The sequence below is a fragment of the Vanessa atalanta genome, chromosome 27 (genome assembly GCF_905147765.1).
Source record: "Vanessa atalanta chromosome 27, ilVanAtal1.2, whole genome shotgun sequence".
Classification (NCBI taxonomy): domain Eukaryota; kingdom Metazoa; phylum Arthropoda; class Insecta; order Lepidoptera; family Nymphalidae; genus Vanessa; species Vanessa atalanta.
In genome coordinates, this window is record NC_061897.1 from 5,856,375 (window position 1) to 5,875,715 (window position 19,341).

Below are 19,341 nucleotides of genomic sequence, written 5' to 3' on the forward strand. Positions count from 1 at the left end.
CACCACCGTTTCGGAAAGCAGCCTCCAGCGAGAAGAAACGGCAAGAAACTCGCATAGTTGCTCTTTTCAAATAAACAGATTTACAATGCTGTTTTTTTTACAATAATTAGTGTCCTGTGATGGAGCCCGAGCCTAAAACCAGGCGTTTTGTCTAAAAAATACTATTTTAATGAATAATAAGATTTATTCCTTATAAACTTTATAAATTTCCCGGTATCTTATTATATATACGTATACCATTGCCCAAAAACGTTCTCTGTACCGTATGCAAACGGAAAGTGGTCACACAGTGTGGTCTTCCTTACTGGCGTTTGCCAATCCGGGTATTTGATTCTTCTAGATTCATAAGTGAGGTTCGTTCTGTTATACGGGCGTAAGAGCACTCAATTTAAAAGCCAAGATTGTTTGGATGATATCATAATCATGTCTAATATTATATACATATACAAGGCTTTCTATATATTTATATGTAGGAATACATCCCAAGACTGTTGGTTCATCTACGCGTTACGATACATATCAACAGTGAAAGTGCGCAGTAGAGCGTTGCGCACTGTTTCCATTGCCTCAAGAAATAAATATACAGACGACGAATTAAAAAAAAAAATTAACGAAATTTTATTGTATCAATTTTTTTTAATAATCCTTATTATAACTAAGACAGATTCTATTCAGCTATTTTTTAATATAATTCCTATTTTTTTTTTTTAAGAACAATAGGTACCTATTAAGTTCAAAGCTTTGTTTTTTATGGGAGATTTTCAGAATCGAACCTGCGATTTACATGTGTAAGCTGAAGATTAATAACCAATCAGATAATGAATTTGTTGTAGAATAGGTACCTTTATAATTACGTTTGCTGTTTCTACATAATACGATTTAATAAACGCGCGGTGCTGGAGTTGCCCGTCAGATTGTACCAATCCCTTACCCGAGAGGTGATCATGTTAATATACACAATAAATAGATTAAACAAACACACTATAACTTTAAATGTATACTAGTTTCCACACGTTGCTTAGCCCGCATTTTGGGGGTAAGGGTATCAGTTCGGTATCCTATATCCATTACCGCATCCCTGATGACATGTTTGCTGAATTTCTACAAATCAACAAACACTAGCATTTATAATTTATATATTAATTAGCCAGTGTAACTTCAGGTACAAAAACATATCAGGTGGCCCATGTTAAAAAAACAAAAGTTATAATTTGTCAAACGTGTAATGGAACCGAACCCTGTACCTCAGTGACCTCAGCTATAACTAATGCAATAACCTTAATAATATATTACGTCATTTGTTGTTACGTTTCGTCTATTGTATCACTGATAAAAAAAAAAAAACAGTTCGCCCATTGGTCGAAATTCGTATACAATGTTTGTATACAACAATAATTCTTCGGCTTCGCACGGTCGCGATGTTTCTACTAAATATACAGAATGTCCTTATATACAACGTTCACAACTTTTTCAGTCAATTCTGGGTCATATTGATCTATATTAAATGCACAATGTATTTAAGGTACTTAATTGGATGAGGATTAATACTGTATTGATTGAAATCGCTTCGTTAATAAGTCATTATTTCGCGTAAAAAGTACAGGATAAAAAAAGCTTATTGTGGGCTATCTCTAAGAAATAGATACCATTGCTGACTTTTTTGTAGACCTTTTTACGGTTTACAATACTGTAGTGATATTTTAATCTATCTAGGGTTCACCCAGCGTTAGCAATTTAAGCGCAAAAGATATGTTTATCTAATATATTTACATTACATTAGCAGCCTGTAAATTTCCCACTGCTGGGCTAAGGCCTCCTCTCCCGGGGGTCTTAACAATATTGATGGTTATCTTTGTGAGCTGCAACAAAACAAATCACTGACGGCTATCACGTTGAGGGCGCGTCAGTGGCGCCTCGTTGAGCCTTGGTAGATTTAATAGCATTGTGTTCTGTATGCGTAATCGAAGACCTAGGTTTTACCCCCCATTATCATATCAACATTCTTATTCCTCGACGGTAAAAGGACGAAGGCAAGGTCAACGACCCACGATCAGATGATTATAAAACGCCTGGAATTCTCTTATAGAATCAATAGGGTTGCCACTAAAAATCTAAATTACATATGTAATGTTAACAAAAATTAAACGATAAAGGACTTGTTGACTGACGAATTGAATATTTAAAATACTTCTCAACGGCTGAACCGATTTTGATGACACTTTTTTGTGTGGTTACATTGGATCCAATAGTGTTCGATGATTTATTAATGAACAAAAATTAGTAATAATAATTATTATTTTTAACCCGTTCGAAATCTGAACCAAACAGATATATAATTTTATGATATAAATAGCATACCTAACACTATTTAGGATATTAAACAATGAAATAATTCATGGTTGCATCGTTTAATCTTAGACACGTAAACTTAATTTAAGTTTAATTATTTTTAAATTGGAAATTGACAACCCTAAATCCCGTGGTTTCCTAGCTTGAATATTTATGCAAAGCAATTGTGGTATTCGTATATATGTACATAAATACATACAAAGAGAGCTGAAGTATTGTATTTTGTTTAATTAAACTACACTAGTAAACCTTCTCAGATGTCGTTTTGCTTGTGTAGTGTAAACTGTCATGGCGACCAGTTGACCGTTATAGAAGTTGACGTGTTATAACGCCATCTAGTGGCGATTCATAACACCAATACTATCAATAAATTTTTCCCCACGTGATGTATAATAGGAATGTCACTCAATTCGAGTTATTGAATTCTTAAAACTTGATCGAAAATATGGAACCTCTTTTAAAATCCTCATTGGAGCTCTGCATTAATTAATGAAGATGTCTCTAAATTACTATCCTAACTTTATATTTAAAGCTGAACCTGCGGCTTTACCCGCTCGAAATTCATAAAACACAAACTTCCAACCGTACCGACGATAACCGAGTTGCTGTTGGCCCTACTGGCCTTTACAGCGTCACCGAACGTTGAGGCGAGTGTTAAAACTCTGCCTTAAGATGATCCCTTTCGGGCTCGAGAGTGACGTTTGTCCTGAGGGTGTCTTTTTTTTATGTCAAAAGGTGGCAAACGAGCAGGAGGCTCACCTGATGGAAAGTGACTACCACCGCCCATGGACATCTACAGCACCGGGGGGCTTTGCCGGCCTTTCAGGAAAGAGTACGCTCTTTTCTTGAAGGTTCCCAAGTCGTATCGGTCGTCGTCTCCTACGCACCTCGGCTCAGAACGTAGTTGGTGGGGACCAGCAAATGTCTACATGTACCTGCCTATACATACCTGCCTAATTATAAGTTTGTAGGCGTTATAGTTTCTGATATTTCGTGATTAATCACTGAGTGATATTTCTCTTTGATATATATCATCTAAAATGTTAATAAAATATTTATAAAAGCCTATTCCAATAAATTATATGTTGTATTTGACATATTACATATAGAATATATTATATTTAACATAAATTACCACATAACGAGCCACGACTAGTTCTGCTAGTATTATTATATAATGCGAAAGCAACTCTGTCTGTCTGTATCGAGATTTATCTTATTTTAACAGAATCACCCACACAGCTATATGCAGGTATTATTTTTTTAATATAGTAGGCAGACGGGTAAATTGGCCACTTGGTGGTAAGTTGTCACTACTGGCTATAGACATTGATGATGTAAGGAATTTGACCATTCCTTACATTACCAATTCGCCACCAGCTTTGGGAACTGAGATGAGTCCCTTGTGTAGTTACACTGACTCTCTATAATCACTTACTTCAAACCGGAAAATCAGTGTTACCTGTATAAAATTGAAGCCGCTATCGTTGATTAAAAATCACGTGCTACAACCTCTGGACCATGTCCTCTTTTGTAATCGAATTATAATTTTTTATTATAAAATACCTACTTCATACAAAAATAAATGATTGTTTGAAATAAGGAAATTATATTTAATGTTATTATATATAAAACGATAGTAGTAAAAAATTACATTTAAAAAAAAACCCGCTGAGTTTCTCTCGCCGATTCTTTTCAGGTCCGTGATGTTAATTTCCAAACCGGTGTTAGATTTTTGACTATATCTATATTGAATAGGGAGTTTTGACTTTAGATTTGATATGAAGTTTAAAATATCTACTTTAAATCCCATTTTCCTAAACGTCAATTTTGCCGCTTAAGCTGTTCATCCTTTCCACAGAATATAAATACATTATTAAAAACGATATTATTCAATACAACACAGCGAAGCAGAACTATCGATAGTTTGAATATCGATAGTTGACCTCGAAATCTATTCAAGATATCGATAGTACTATCGATAGTATCGCTAGCTCTCTGTAAGCAATACTATTGATACTATCGATAGTATCGACAGTTTTGGACTATCGGTGTGCAACACTAATACAACATTATATAGATAATAAGCGTGGAGCTAATAGTTGTTGACTTCCAGGCAGGATATATCGTATACCTACATATATAATTCAATTTAACTAACCTAACTTCGTATTTTAAATATTGCAAAATAGTATCTACTGAGTTTCTTGTCGATCCGTCTACATTCCGAAACGGTGGTAGCTTCACTTAATAGTTTGTAAAATGTTAAATGGATTCAAAATTGCTTGTAAAAGCCTACTCGAATAAAGTATATTTTGATATTGTTATATCATTTATAGTAATATTCAAAGGATAAATGAGTTCTCGTGACGGATGTTAAACGCAGCATCAATTTATGTGTTTAAATAAGATACAATCATCTCATCTCCTTGTTTCGTGGATGCTGTAAACGTGAAATGTTTTGAGGTTACCTTCAAATAAATGTCAAATATTTATTGAATGGTTTTACGATCGTCAGATATTATGTTTGATGAAGACGATTTCATATCAAACTTTATAAGAAACTTTAATACTATACTATTAATATTATGAAAGTTTGTGAGGATGTATTGAGACATACATATATGTATGTTACTGTAAAAGCTCGAACTATATTAAATACTTTGATATCTGTACAAGGAGGTCGCATATAGAATTCTTGACACCAGATATGAGATGTGTCCAATCGGTTACTGGTTTCAAGAACTAGTAAAACCTAATTACTTGTCTTGACAAACCTGTCTCATTGTTTCCACTGGTCCTGTCGGAGTGGATTATTCGCTCGGAGAATCGAAATCGCGATTCAACGAGGAAATACTGTTAATTTTCTTGACATTATTCCAAGCGGTCATGATTTGTACAGTAGCTATTTAAATATAGGTAGGGGGACGTGCAAATGAGCCTGGTGGTAAGTGGTGATCATCAATGAACTTTACTTTAAAATGAACAAAAAGTTAATTTATATATTTTGAATTTGATGAAGAACCAAAAAAAAAAAAAATCAATCACAGATTTAAATTTGCAACTTAATTTAAAACAGACTTATATCAACTGAACCACTATGAATCTAATGACCTTCTAACAATAGAATGGAATAGAAGACAGTCGTCATTAATTCCATACTACATTCTTAAAATTGTATACAAGATATTCACGCTTGTTACGACAAAAATCGGTTGAAAATGAGAAGCACAACTTCTTATATAATCTTCTTGAATAAGCGTTATGTTTGATTATTGGTTCTTCTTAATCTTGATTTATTGTTAAATATATATTTTTATATACAAGACAAAAAAAAAAAAAAAATAAAAAAAAAAAAATAAATAAATAAAAAAAAAGATAAAAAATCGTGGAGTTAGTATTTGTTGATTTTTAGCCAGGATTAATACATTTAATTAATCTTTATTGTCATACTCTGTAATTGAAAAAGTAAAGAGTAACTCAGTTTCTTGCCGGTTCTTCTGGGTAGAATCTGCTTTTCGAAGCGGTAGCTTTAAATTTAATTCAACACTAACGATTCAAAAGTTATTTTATGAGTCTACTTAAATATAGAATATTTTGATTTGATTTGGAGAATAAAGATAAACAAACCTTAGACTTACGTATTCCATGGGATTTGCTAATAGTGCTATATTGTGCACTGATAACTTCTAAATTACATTACATACATTAGCAGCCTGTAAATTTCCCACTGCTGGGCTAAGGCCTCCTCTCCCTTTGAGGAGAAAGTTCCACCACGCTGCTCCAATGCGGGCTGGAATACGGATGCTGGAATATGGAAGATGCACGCGTTCTAACCACTGGGCCATCTCGACTCTTAATCAATTTGTATAAGGAACAGATAATGTAATAATATCATAATAAATTTACGTTAAACGTAGATTTTTTTTAAAATATACGCTTTCTTTTTAAACCGGTTTCAGATATTAATTTAGTATTTTCTTTTTGTTACAGATTAAGATACAATGAAGCGATCACGACACAGATGGCTGGGATTCAGTTTGTTTTGTAAGTATATCTTTGAATATAAATATCTCATAAACTTGTTTGGTCAACGACCTGAATGATCACAAAAAAATAACAGAAAATAACGTCTTAAGCTCATGACCTTCCTAAGATCATATATAACGAAGCCTACATTGTGGAATGGTACCAATTCGACTACGAGCCTAGTTTTAAAAGGGCCTTAATAAAATTAAACTGTTACGTAATTCCGTCCATTTAGAACAACATCCTTTCCGTAAATATATAAGGCGACTGACTTGGATCGCGATATGCACGTATCGATTAAGTAAAAAAATATTTTGCAAAAATAGGCTGAAGGCTCCCTTAGTATTGTGTTAATAATCTCATGTAAATAAAAAAAAAAGGTTTTCATAGATATTTTAGGTATAAAAAGCTAGTACATCCGAAATCAAAGCGTACTTTCCATGTTTATTTGACTTTTAATTGTTTTTTTTTCATTAAATTGAACTGAAGAGTAACTGATAAATATCATCTAAGTTAACATATATACATATTTAAAGTATATTTCGTAATTAATACTGAGAAAAAAGGAAGTAACGTAACTCAAATTTTACCACTTAAAGTATATTCACGATTTAAGTAAGTAATGTAAAGTCCTTAATGAGATAAGTTTTTTTATAACACACAACCTTACAAAGGCGAAAAGTTCACGTGTAAACCCTAAAACAAGAGTTTTAAGTTAACATTTTTTTATCCACGAAATGCATTGTGACAAACAAAATTGAAAAATTCAGATAAAAACAAAACCAAATCGAAGCCAATTTCGGATTTATATTATTAATGTTTAACAGTTAACGTAAACTAAGTACACGTAAAAGAAAAAAACGACCTTAGTTCAATTATACGCCAAAAATAATATCTAATAATATTATTAATACACTCTATAATAATGACACTTAATATATCTAAAAAGCAGAAAAGACGAAGTACATTATTCTGGATTAATACGTGTCGTGATCAAGAGTGAAGGGGAACATCGTGCGGAAAACTGCTTGTGTCGGATTAAATAGGTATATTTGTATAATGAAACCCGCACCAGAACAGCTAGATGGAATACGTTCCAAATCATCTCCTGAAGGAAAGAGGTCAAGACCTTTAATTAACTTCAATCCAAATGGACTTGGGACTGATAAAACAATGATAGCAATTTATTATCATTTTAAGTCTTCTTGAAACGAATCTTATAAACTTTAGTTTTAGTTTGAACTTGTTAAAATAAGATCAGAGATGATCAGCACCGATATAGAAAAAATGTTTTGCGTTTAATGGGTCGTTTATTTAATTGGCTATATGTAATATGACGCTATGACATATTGAAACAGGCAGGTGCCGGCTTATAATATTTTAAACGATTAAAAGGTCAAATTATTAAAGATAATATGTGCAATTAAAATGTTGTTATAACGTTATTAAATTACAAATAGGATAAACTACAGGGCACAAGTGGTTTGCGCACGCAAACGCAAAGTGGAGTGTACTTTGCGTTTGCTTGCGCAAACACTTACACTATGCCCTCGCTCTTAATCTGATATGACGGTGTTCTGATACGATTGAAATTAACATGCTTTCTGATACCAGAGTGGTGTCCCGAATTCTGGACTTCAGAAAAACCTATGATAATTTTTGAACTCCACCCAGATCTAGATCACAGGAACTCGGGGACTGCGGACTTAAAATAATAGAGCACTTGACGACCATCAAAATAATTTGTACATAAGATTTATCCTAGACAAGTCTAATACTTATTAAAATTATAATTAAAAACTTTAAATTCACAGTGAATAATTCTGATCGAACAGCCTTGGACTTAATGCGATTGACATTTCAATGTTTAACATTTAAAACTAACTATTAAATTGCTATATTTGCAAAATAATCCAACGACGGTATATTTCCGTTAATATGATTCTAAGATTTAGCTGATGTTAGGATCAGTCTGTACCCACAAAATCGTTTATTACAGACTTCCCAGGAAATTTTTCCACGGTTTTCGTTTCTGCTATGATATATATTTTATCTAGGCCTATTAAAGAACTTAAATCTCATATCAAGAAACCCAATACAAGATTGTATTGAAGATAAAAAAAGCGTGGACTTAGTATTTATTTATTTGTACGCAGGATATATAAAAAATTTAGTTGAACTTTATAGACATACGCTGTAGAATACATTTTGGAAAAGAGTAACAACTGAGTTTCTTGTCGGCTATTTTCGGTAGAATCTACTTTCCGACTGGTGCAAGCTTTATATTTAATTCAACACCGTAACATGACGATTCAAAAGTACCTACTCTTATGAGACTACTTGAATAAAGAAAATTTTTATTTTAGATTTAGAAAACTCAAAAAAAAAATAGTTTAATTTTTTAACAAAAGCATTCGCGACGGTTTTTTGGATATTTCGACTTTAAATTCGAAAATAAAATTGGCTCATTGTAAAGATTTCATCATTATTAAATTTTCCATATATTTTGTCAGAAATTCGGCAATTAATATCAAGTACCTCCTTCCTCTTCATTCAAAGTGAACAAAACCGCGGGTGGAACTGGTCATACAAATCAGACGCATAACGGTAAATTCCAAAATGTTTTTAAATTCACGAAATCTATTGCATAAACGGATTTCAAGTTTTTAGTAAAATCCCAAAGTTTAAAAGTCAAGGGCAGACATTTGACCAATTGGAACCTAGGTGGAATATATTTGAAAAGCTTTAATAATAATGATGATGACGTCCATATGATGTATTCCAGAACGCAACCGTTTACTGCTGTATTTTGGGTGTATTATCGTGCATTAAATTAAATGTGTATGTCGAGAAAACTGAGTGTACTGTTAGCGGTACTTAGTGCTGTGTTCTGGTTGAACGGTGAGTGAACCAGTGTAATTGCAGGCACAAGGGGCGTTACATCTAATCTCCCAAGGTTGAATGGTTAATTTGGACCGTCCACCTACCCAATTATATTAAAAAAATATCCTAATTTTGAGTTCAAACTTAAGGTCGGGCCGATAAGAAGTTTTGGGGTTTTCTGTCGCAAAGTTTGAAAGTTGGAACTGTGTACACACCCGTGCCTCGGAAAGCACGTAAAGCATTTGGTTCTGTATTTGAACTGCTTCCAAATCTGTCGGATTTGCTTTCCCATCGAAATGAAAATATGAGAGTATAGAGAGGGATCACATGACATTAGCAGTCTGTAAATTTCCCACTGCTGGGCTAAGGCCTCCTCTCCCTTTGAGGAGAAGGTTTGGAGCATATTCCACCACGCTGCTGCAATACGGGTTTGTGGAATACACATATGGCAGAATTTCGTTGAAATTAGTCACATGCAGGTTTCCTCAGGATGTTTTACTTCACCACCGAGCACGAGATGAATTTTAAACACAAATTAAGTACATGAAAATTCAGTGGTGCCTGCCTGTGTTTGAACCCGAAATTATCGGTTAAGATGCACGCGTTCTAACCACTGGGCCATCTCGGGTCTGGGTTTGCGTACACACATGTGCATTATAATATGTCCCGCGTAGTTGCCTTATCCCCCTCAAAATGGACCGCCTCAGCCAAAATCAGTCAGGACGAGATTTTTATCACGTATTAAAAGTTATAAAAAATCGAATAAATGAAATAAATTATGATTCAGGTAAAATTTAAGACAAACGACCTCCATATTATCCTTTTAAAATTGAATAACAAGTAATCGGTCAATGACGCCCAAAAATAAGATTTCCCAAAAGTTTTTAATACAAGGAAAAAAAATTATGAATGCAAGATTAAAAAAAACACTGGCATTAAATTTATATGGCTATCAAGGTTTTTATGATTGAATAACAAAATAATTACGAGTTTAGAAAAAATGGCACACTTAACTAAATCAATATATTCAAACAGACACTTCACATTTGGAGATACGTATTTTTTAATTAAATTTCAAGTCAAAAGTTCAGCCGTGATGTTTGAAACAAACATCGTTGTTCTGGGATCAAACATCGTTTTAAAACATTGAGAGGAAATTCACCAAGCCGCGTGGTGAAGTCAGCTCCAAACCTGATATGCAGACAGTTACTTTACTTTCCTATTTATTTTTAAATCACCACCGAGTCTTCTAAAGTTTCTGCGGTGAAGAACCAATAAGGAACTAAGTGGTTACTTTTTTATCACCAATTAAAATATTACATACGTTATTATTAAGAAAATATACAATATTACTAGTACAATTAGACACTCATTCAAGCCCTTTTGAATCGTTATGTAACAGTACTAATAGTGTAAAGCTTTACACAGGTTAGGAATTTAGATTTTGTCGTGAATAAGAAAGAATATCAGTAGTCACTCTCTTAAAATTTAATTTCCTATGTATCAAATTGTTATAATATCTCGCATGAATAGCAACGAGTACAATTTACATTTTCTTTTAAATCTATACTATATAAATTTTTTGTAAGTACGTCTTATTTATGAATGTATTTTAAAACGCGAGTTTTAATTTTATGTAGATGGGTTGCATCATAGAATCTTTTAAATAAGTACAAATTTATTTATTTTTAAGTGATCACTTACCTGAAATGGAAAACGGTATTAAGAAGGATATTAAATATTAATAGATCATATGAATTTGTGCTCCTATAGACCTACTAAAGCGATAAGCTTGCTTGAAAACCGAACTCTCTGACCAAAAATTGCGTAGGACATTATGAATTTTCAATTGATATCAATGCAAATTTATCTCTTTCCAGGTGTGACAGTAGCAGTTTTATCAGTAGATCTTCCCACAACAGCCGCAGTCAGAGCTACATCTCTGATCCATGCGAAGACCAGTACCACGACAGCAGCTCCAACTGAAGAGCCTACGGGACCAGAAGATGAAGCTCAGGTAAATGACAACATTGTTCTTATGACGTTTTCATTTTTACATCAAGGTTGACCTTTGCGCTAGCCCCTCTAATCACTCGCTCGTCAGATTATCAACCGCCAAATAGTAGAGCTTAGTATTGTTGTATGACCATTTTAAGGTTTTGTGATTGTAACGACAAGTAAAGGACATGTCACCTTAGTTTCCAACGTTACATTAATGTTGTAATGGATCAAAATTTTCCACAGGGTCAATATTGATGATTTTCTTGGTGGTAGGGCTTTGTGCAAGGCCGTCTGGGTAGGTACCACCCACTCATCAGATATTCTACCGCCAAATGACAATACTCTGTATTGTTGTGTTCCGGTTAGAAGGGTGAGTGAGCCAGTGTAATCACAGGCACAAGGGATATAACATCTTAGTTCCCAAGGTTGGTGGCGCATAGATGATGTAAGGAATGGTAAATATTTCTTACAGCGCCTTTGTCTATGGGCGGTGGTGACCACTTACCATCAGGTGGCCCATATGTTCGCCCGCCAACAAATGCCATTAAAAAAAAAAAAATACCATTTAACATCAGGTGGCCCATTTACCAGTGCACCTAAATGTCTTCATTATTGCGTTGAATGTGATAATTATCTTGAAATATCAGAAAGTGATGAGGTATGGATTAAAATAGTCATAATATTCAATGTCACAATCGTCGTAACGTATGAACATTTTACAGTCGGTTCGATAGTGGAGTTACTTAACGGCATCGACTTGCGACCCTAGTAAAGGGAAAGGGGGTGAAAGATTTTGGAAAAGAAATTATAAGAAGCCTTTTTGTTGGAAGGCACTTTGGTAAGCCCAGCACTGGGACACATGGGGAATTCAAATAGAGCTGAAAATAACAATTTGAAAATATTAATTATCTGATTTCTGGATATACAAAGAATTTGGAGGTATGGACTATATAAAAATAAGTATTATACAATGCAAGTATTTATTTAAGAACGCCTATAAATTCTGAGACTGGCAAAAAACGGGGGTGAGTGCAGATAGAGATGAATGGGATAGAAAAATATTCATTATGTTATACCAACCCAAATAAATGGGATACAGGCAAAGCTATAAATGAATTTAGCCACAGTTTTTAATATATAACATTCGTAGATTGTTTAAGCCTCGAATAACCGATAATTACGCTATGAAGGCAAAAGAAAATACCGGAAATCGTGCAACGCTTATAATCAAATAGGAAACATTGGATTCCTGAGACTTGTTGCCAAGGTTGATCGCTTTTTCATTTCCTCTTTTATATGATATTGCTTCTTGATTTATTATATAAGGTATTCATTAGCTATTTTTGGTGAATGCAACTGCTATTATAGTAATGAACTGTACACGTCCTTTGTTATGTTGCGATTTGTCTGTTAAACTAGGGCACTGGTGGTATTGCCTAAGTTCGTCAGGTGGGACTGACTAGTTATGTCGTCAAACAGCAATGCTTGGTATTGTGTTCCGATCGAGATTGATCAGAGGAACATGATATATAAAAGAGGTTTGTCTTGAGACACCCCATTGGAACAAAATTGTTTCTTCTGTATAGTATTATGTTTTAAATGATAGACTAGATAGATAGAAAGAGACAGAAAGCAAGAGAAAGAGAGGAAACAGTTGATTGGTCATTCTATAGGCCACGTTAAATAACTTCTAATAAAACATATGTACAACATCTCATATGAGATGAGATGGTAGCAGGGCCGCATTTAGGGAAGGGCTACCGTTGCAATTGCCCTGTAGCCTCCACAAGAGACGTTCCGACCTGTTAAGAATTATAAACTTAGTCAATATGGTTATAATTTATTTGTTCATTGTATCAGTTACTTTTAAAATGAAATTCTAAAAAAATAATTTATAAAAAAAATAACTAAGGGCCTCCACTTCTCTGTTACCCCAGGGCCTCCAGACCTTAAAATCTGGTCCTAGTTGGTAGAACGATTATGGGATACGAAGCGGCTTATGAACCATACAGTGCAGTATTTAGGACGATTTATCTGAGAATAATTTGTTCGTCGACATCTTCTGCTCAAATCTTCAAAAAGCATGGAGTTGCCTAGTGGAATGTAAACCATCTTAAAGGAAATACTCTTTGCCCATTCGTATGACATTCACAGGCAATTGAGAAAATATGTTTGTAAACTTGTTCCTCAATAAAATTGGTCCAGCTGAACATGTTTTAAATAAAGGAAAATAAGTTTTGATTACCTATTCAACCATAAGACAGAGAAGAAGAAAAACATCGCAAGAAAATCTGCATGTGTCGCTTGAAATATTGCCAGAATTGGAACAGCTTGGTGGAATAAGCTTTAAATGTTCTCGATAGATGAGGTGTTCTCAATAAATAGCCCAGCAGTGGGACTTACGGCTGGTATAACTACTACTGTTATCCATGCAAAATTGTACGACAATTAGTTACGCATACTTATTAATCAATTTTAATTTTCTTTTTGTTTCAAATTTTGAAAGTATGTTTGTCCATTTGTCAGCGTCCATCAATTATCGCGAAATTCGATACACGAATTATATTTTGAATATGCGGACGCTTTGAAGTCGTCTCAAATGTGTTAAATTTAAAACCTGTTATTATAAAACTTTCTATATTTACTTCAAGGCGGAGACCACAGGGGAGGCAGCTGAGACGAATACGACGAGCAAGCTGACCGGGATACCGCAAATTGATTACTTGCTGGATCCGAACTTGCCCCGGGAACTGAATGGATACAATCTCTCCGAATATCCATTTTACGAGGCCGTTCCACCTCCAGAAACTATGGACTTCAAATGCGACGGCCTTCATGATGGCTTCTATGCATCAGTCCCTCATAAATGTCAGGTATGTCATATAAGTAATTTATTTAGAATCTAAACTAAAGCCATTATAAAACACAATAATATTTAGATGACGGATTACGGAACGTTATGTCATGAAACAAAATTTATTTTATTTATATATTTTCTTGGTTATGGTATGCCCTGCCGGCTTTGCGCAAGACCGCCTTGGTCTATTCTACCGCCAAACAGCAGTACACACTATCGTTGTGATTTAAAGTTTGTGTGAGCCAGTGTAACTAACTCAAGGGACATAACATCTTAGTTCCCAAGGTAAGTGGCGTATTAGTGATGTAAGGAATGGTTAAAATTTTTACAATGCCATTGTTTATAGGCGGTGGTGACCATTTACGTACCATAACCTGTCCAAAGAAGGATAATTAGATTTAGTGACAAGCCAACTATTACCTACAAGTTTTTCATACTGCTCTATATTTCTATATTTCTAAATCCTGTCATCAGTTATGAATCGTTACTTTATCGTACCGAATTAATTAGTGCTTTTGTTTCAAGGTCTACCATCACTGCCTCTTCGGTACAAGGTACGATTTCCTGTGCGCCAATTACACAGCCTTCGATCAGAAGACATTCATCTGCCATTTCGTCTCGGAAGTCGATTGCAAGAACTCACCGAATTACTTTAGCAGGTATATAACAGTTTTTGTTAATGCGATAAGGGTAACGTGGTGACCATGTGTTTTAGAATAATCAAAACAAGTAAATTAACACAAGTTATAAGCATTAGTTTCACTGAGAATATAGACAAAGAAGGTTTTAAAAAGAAGGCTTTTTTCGGAGAAAAGTAAACAAAAATAACAGTGGAGATGTATATTAGTAAAAAAGCTAAGCCTTTAAATGTTCCTCGGCTGGGCTAAGGCCTCTTTTCTACTCAAATTTCCCGCCTAAAAGTAAACCCAAGAGTCCATGATAAGGGATCATGCGCTCTTTTTTTTTAATGTATTACGCTACAAGGTAATAATTAGACGATTAAAATATATTAAGCTTTTAATTTACATTTTATAGAAACGAAGCTCTCTACAAGTCGGCTTCAACAGAACCACCGCCGCCGCCTCCTACCACGACTACAACAACCACAACTACCACTAGACCACCGAGACCACCGCGTCGTCGTCCTCACCCTCGCTATGATTACTACGATGATGAATATGACTACGAATACGAAGACAGGTAAATTATTGTTATCATTCAAAGTATCAACATATACAGCCTGTAAATTTCCCACTGCTGGGCTAAGACCTCTCCCTTTGAGGAAAAGATTAGGAGCATATTGGAGCAATGCGGGTTAGTGGATTCACATGTGGCAGAATTTCGTTGAAATTATACACGTGCAGGCTTCTTCACGATGTTTTTATTCACTGCCGAGCACGAGATGAATTATAAACACAAATTAAGCACATGAAATTTCAGTGGTGCTTGCCTGGGTTTGAATCCGCAATCATCGTTTAAGATGTACACTTTCTAACCACTGGACCATCTCGTATCAAGTTAATGAAACGTTTTAAAAAAACTAGGTTAATCCATGTATTAAAATGAAAAATGTTCACTTGGTCAGTTTCAAAAGCTGATACCATAATTTGTCAAAACAATGAATAATAGGCAATAAAATATTTTTCAAATTTAATTTTCCAGGGGTGGAAGAAGAACAAGACCTCGTAGACCTGGCAAGCGTCGGCCACATGATGATTATGATGACAGGTGAGACCAAAATACTCATTTAGTTTAAATAACAGCCAAGATATACAAATAAATATAATAAAAGTTTTAAATACTTATATTATTGTCATATTTAATGAAAGAAATCTAATTATATTTTATGCGAATTTAAAATTGGTTTTCAGATATGAAACCCGCTCGAGACCACGAGATGAGCCTGAAGAGGATTACGAAGATCGGAGGTCATACGACAAACCACGATCTAACAAAAGACCATATCCAGATTATAGAAGACCTTACGAAGATGAAGACAGAAGGCCCTACAAAGGTGGAAGGAGACAAAACAGACCTAGAGATGAAGAGGAAGATAGGTACAGTCCTGATGATGAAGAAGATAGACCTAGAGGAGGTAAAAGAGGCGAGTATCGACCGAGAGATAAAAGTAGGCCAAGAGATGATGAAAGACCTAGAGATGAATCTAAATATAAAGACGATAATATAAGACCAAGGGATGAAAAAACGAGAGGTGAAGGTAATTCAAGGGATGATATTAAACCACGCGATGAAATCAGATCACGTGATGAAATCAGACCTCGCGACGAAATCAAGTCACGTGACGAAATCAGACCACGTGATGAAATCAGATCACGAGATGAAATCAGACCACGAGATGAAATCAGACCACGTGACGAAATAAGGTCTCGAGATGAATTTAAATCCAGGGACGAAAAAAGGCCAAGAGATGAAATCAGGCCACGTGATGAGAGACGGCCTTTTAGGGATGAAACAACTGAACAAGAAAGCAAACCAAGGGAGAACAGACCAAGAGATGAACGATACCAATCCAACGAAGGTAGAAGATTATTTGACAGACCTTATAGGAATAGAGATGACAGACCATATTCAAAGTCTGAAAAAAATAGTGATGGAGACGATAAAGTTCAGGAAGAGAAACGGCAAACACCGACGGCTCCTGAAAATCAACCTCTAGTGAAACCAAATGGGCATGGCATATTTAGTAAGCCAAGAATGCCGCCTAAAATCAAAAGACCAGTTCCAATAAGTGAAAAAGAAAAATATGATTATGTTCCAGTAACAACAACTAAAGCTCCTCCGAAACAAGATGACGAATATTATGACGATTATGAAGATGAGGATGTTAGAAGACCAATGCCTTCTGCGAAAACAAGTACAATCCAACAAAGGCCCAAACACGAACCTGTTGAAAAAGAAAAATTTAAGCCATCAAGACCTCATTACCCTAGTGCAGTTGAAAAGGTTAAAAAGACAAAAAAGCCTATAGATTATGAAGAAGAAGAGTACTACGACGAGCCGCCAACGAGATCTCAAAAGTATTCCTATAATCCATTTAACAGAGATCAACGACCCGCTAAATCGAAAGATGATGACTATTACTACGATGAAAAAGAAAAGACAACAGAGAGGCCAAGAAGAAAAAATGTTGAAGAAGATATTACTGCAAAGGTAAAAGATGTTAGGCCAAACGTCAAAATTGTAAGGAGGCCTTTTTTACCGTCTAGGGGTGGGAGTCCGTATCTTCCAAGAGGGCTACAGCCAGTAGCCGGAAAAGATCTGAGCTCACCACCCAGTACCACCCCTAAACCTACCACTACTTCTACTTCAACCACGACTACTACTACTACTACAACTACTACGACCACAACTACACCAGAACCACCTACAACAAGGACTATCCCTAGTACAACAACTGAACGTTTGACAACAACTATCGCAACAGAGAAACCAACGGTAACATCTGTACCAGAAGAAGAATACGAATATTATGATGAAGAAGACATTGAATATGAATCTAAAGATAATAAGGAATCTACGACAACAGTAGAGGCTACACCCGCTGTAGTTAAAAAAAATCCCCCGCCTCCCACAACAACAACTACAACAGCAACCACTACTACCCAAGAAACAGTGACAGACGAGAAAGCGAAACTGCTAGCTACAAAAGTTTTAAGAAACTTTAATGATAATTACGAAGCAATAAAAGAAAAACTTGAATCTACACTATCACCAGGCGATTACCTTAAACCGTATCTAGGTCAGACACAAAACCAATATAGAGAGGTCAAAACAAAAAAACCAGAACCAAAACCGGAAATATCGAAGGGATACACGGCAACCGGTAAACCTTTGAAAATACCAGATATAAAACAAAATCTAGCCGATTCAATTGAAAATGATTATGATGTCAGGTTAAACGAAGCTTTAGCTCCAAACTTACCAGTGAGAATACCAAGTGGGTTTATAGTTCCTGCTGAAAGAGATTATGCTTATTCAAGATTTAGAAATAACTTACATTCAGAACCTCAATACGCCGCATCAGAAATCAGTCACTACCAAGTAAGAAAACGACCAACGATATCTGGAGTCAGTATTAGAACGCCATCCTCCTATTACATCCAGCCTCAAAGGGTAGTTTATGATGAAAGTCTCGTGAGACCAGCTCGGCAATTGGTATATCGTCAGTTCAGCGATATATTTTAGTAATGTGCTTTAGGTAACCTTTGAGAGATGGTGGAAAACCTTTCAGCATCAACGGAGATGCTGTAGGTTTTGACGAGAACAAACGTTAGCGTGTAACGAGTGTGTTAGCATATTTAAACGAAGATACGAAATGAGATAATAAAGTTTTATCAAGTACAGAATAATTTTTAGAGATATTTGATAAAATATAATTATATATATTTATTAGTACTACAAAAAATATTTATTCGACAATAAAAATCAATGCACCATTAAATTATCAATGGTAGAGGAAACCGGAGTGGAATATTGAAAAGATCTAAACTTACTGAACTTCATCTATTTAAAAAGGATAATTAATTATTTACTTTATATTAAACCAACGTCATTGCCTATATTTACCGATTAGTATGCCTTACAGTTTTACTGACCCTAAATTTGGATTTTACGCATCCATTCAATATATATTAAAATCATACCCAGATGTAGTCCTTAAACTTCCAATAAAAATACTATTTAAGGAACAAAGTATTATACACATTGGATTAGTAAATCTTATAGATTTGAGAGACAAATTAATGAGACCGTACTGATCGCAAACAAACAAACTACAGTAATCTTTAACAGTGAATACTCTTAGTTACCTATATTTATGTTAAGTTGATAGTATTTTTCAAAGGTTACCAAAAGTCATCGTGATCGGACAGAGAATTTTACGACGTGCAAATTAAATATTTTTTTATATCAAAAGTCGTTTAATACTTTGTCGATTTGTTGCATGTCGATCAAGTTATTGGTAAACATTTTGTAATTATATTCGTAGTTTAGGATTTTGTAAAAATTTAATAAATAATAATTATAAAATTTTTCATTTTCGTTTCATTCTTGTCACAAAGCAAACGGCTTCTATCCAAAAAATAAGAAAACTTTGCAGCAGATTCATGGAAAACTCGCGGAGTGACTTAAAAAAATTGTCCTATGATGTGGCCCTTGACTCAAACTATCTCCATACTAAATTTAGACAGATTATTCCTTAA

General features: G+C 34.7%; 1 protein-coding gene across 2 annotated transcripts in view; it reads left to right on the top strand.

Moving 5' to 3' along the window:
* Nucleotides 1-19,130, top strand: part of LOC125074196 (FK506-binding protein 5-like) — a 34,055-nt gene extending 14,925 nt beyond the window's left edge. The window contains exons 2-9 of one of the 2 annotated variants that reach the window (XM_047685446.1): nt 6,343-6,396; nt 11,142-11,278; nt 13,914-14,135; nt 14,645-14,778; nt 15,155-15,319; nt 15,782-15,847; nt 15,991-16,490; nt 16,545-19,130. In XM_047685446.1, the coding sequence (XP_047541402.1) occupies nt 6,354-6,396; nt 11,142-11,278; nt 13,914-14,135; nt 14,645-14,778; nt 15,155-15,319; nt 15,782-15,847; nt 15,991-16,490; nt 16,545-18,325 (3,048 nt within the window). In that variant the 5' untranslated portion in view covers nt 6,343-6,353 and the 3' untranslated portion in view covers nt 18,326-19,130. Of the gene's footprint in view, nt 1-6,342; nt 6,397-11,141; nt 11,279-13,913; nt 14,136-14,644; nt 14,779-15,154; nt 15,320-15,781; nt 15,848-15,990 lie in introns of both variants that reach the window. The other variant, XM_047685445.1, reaches the window with a different exon arrangement.
* The last annotated feature ends 211 nt before the right edge of the window (nt 19,131-19,341 follow it).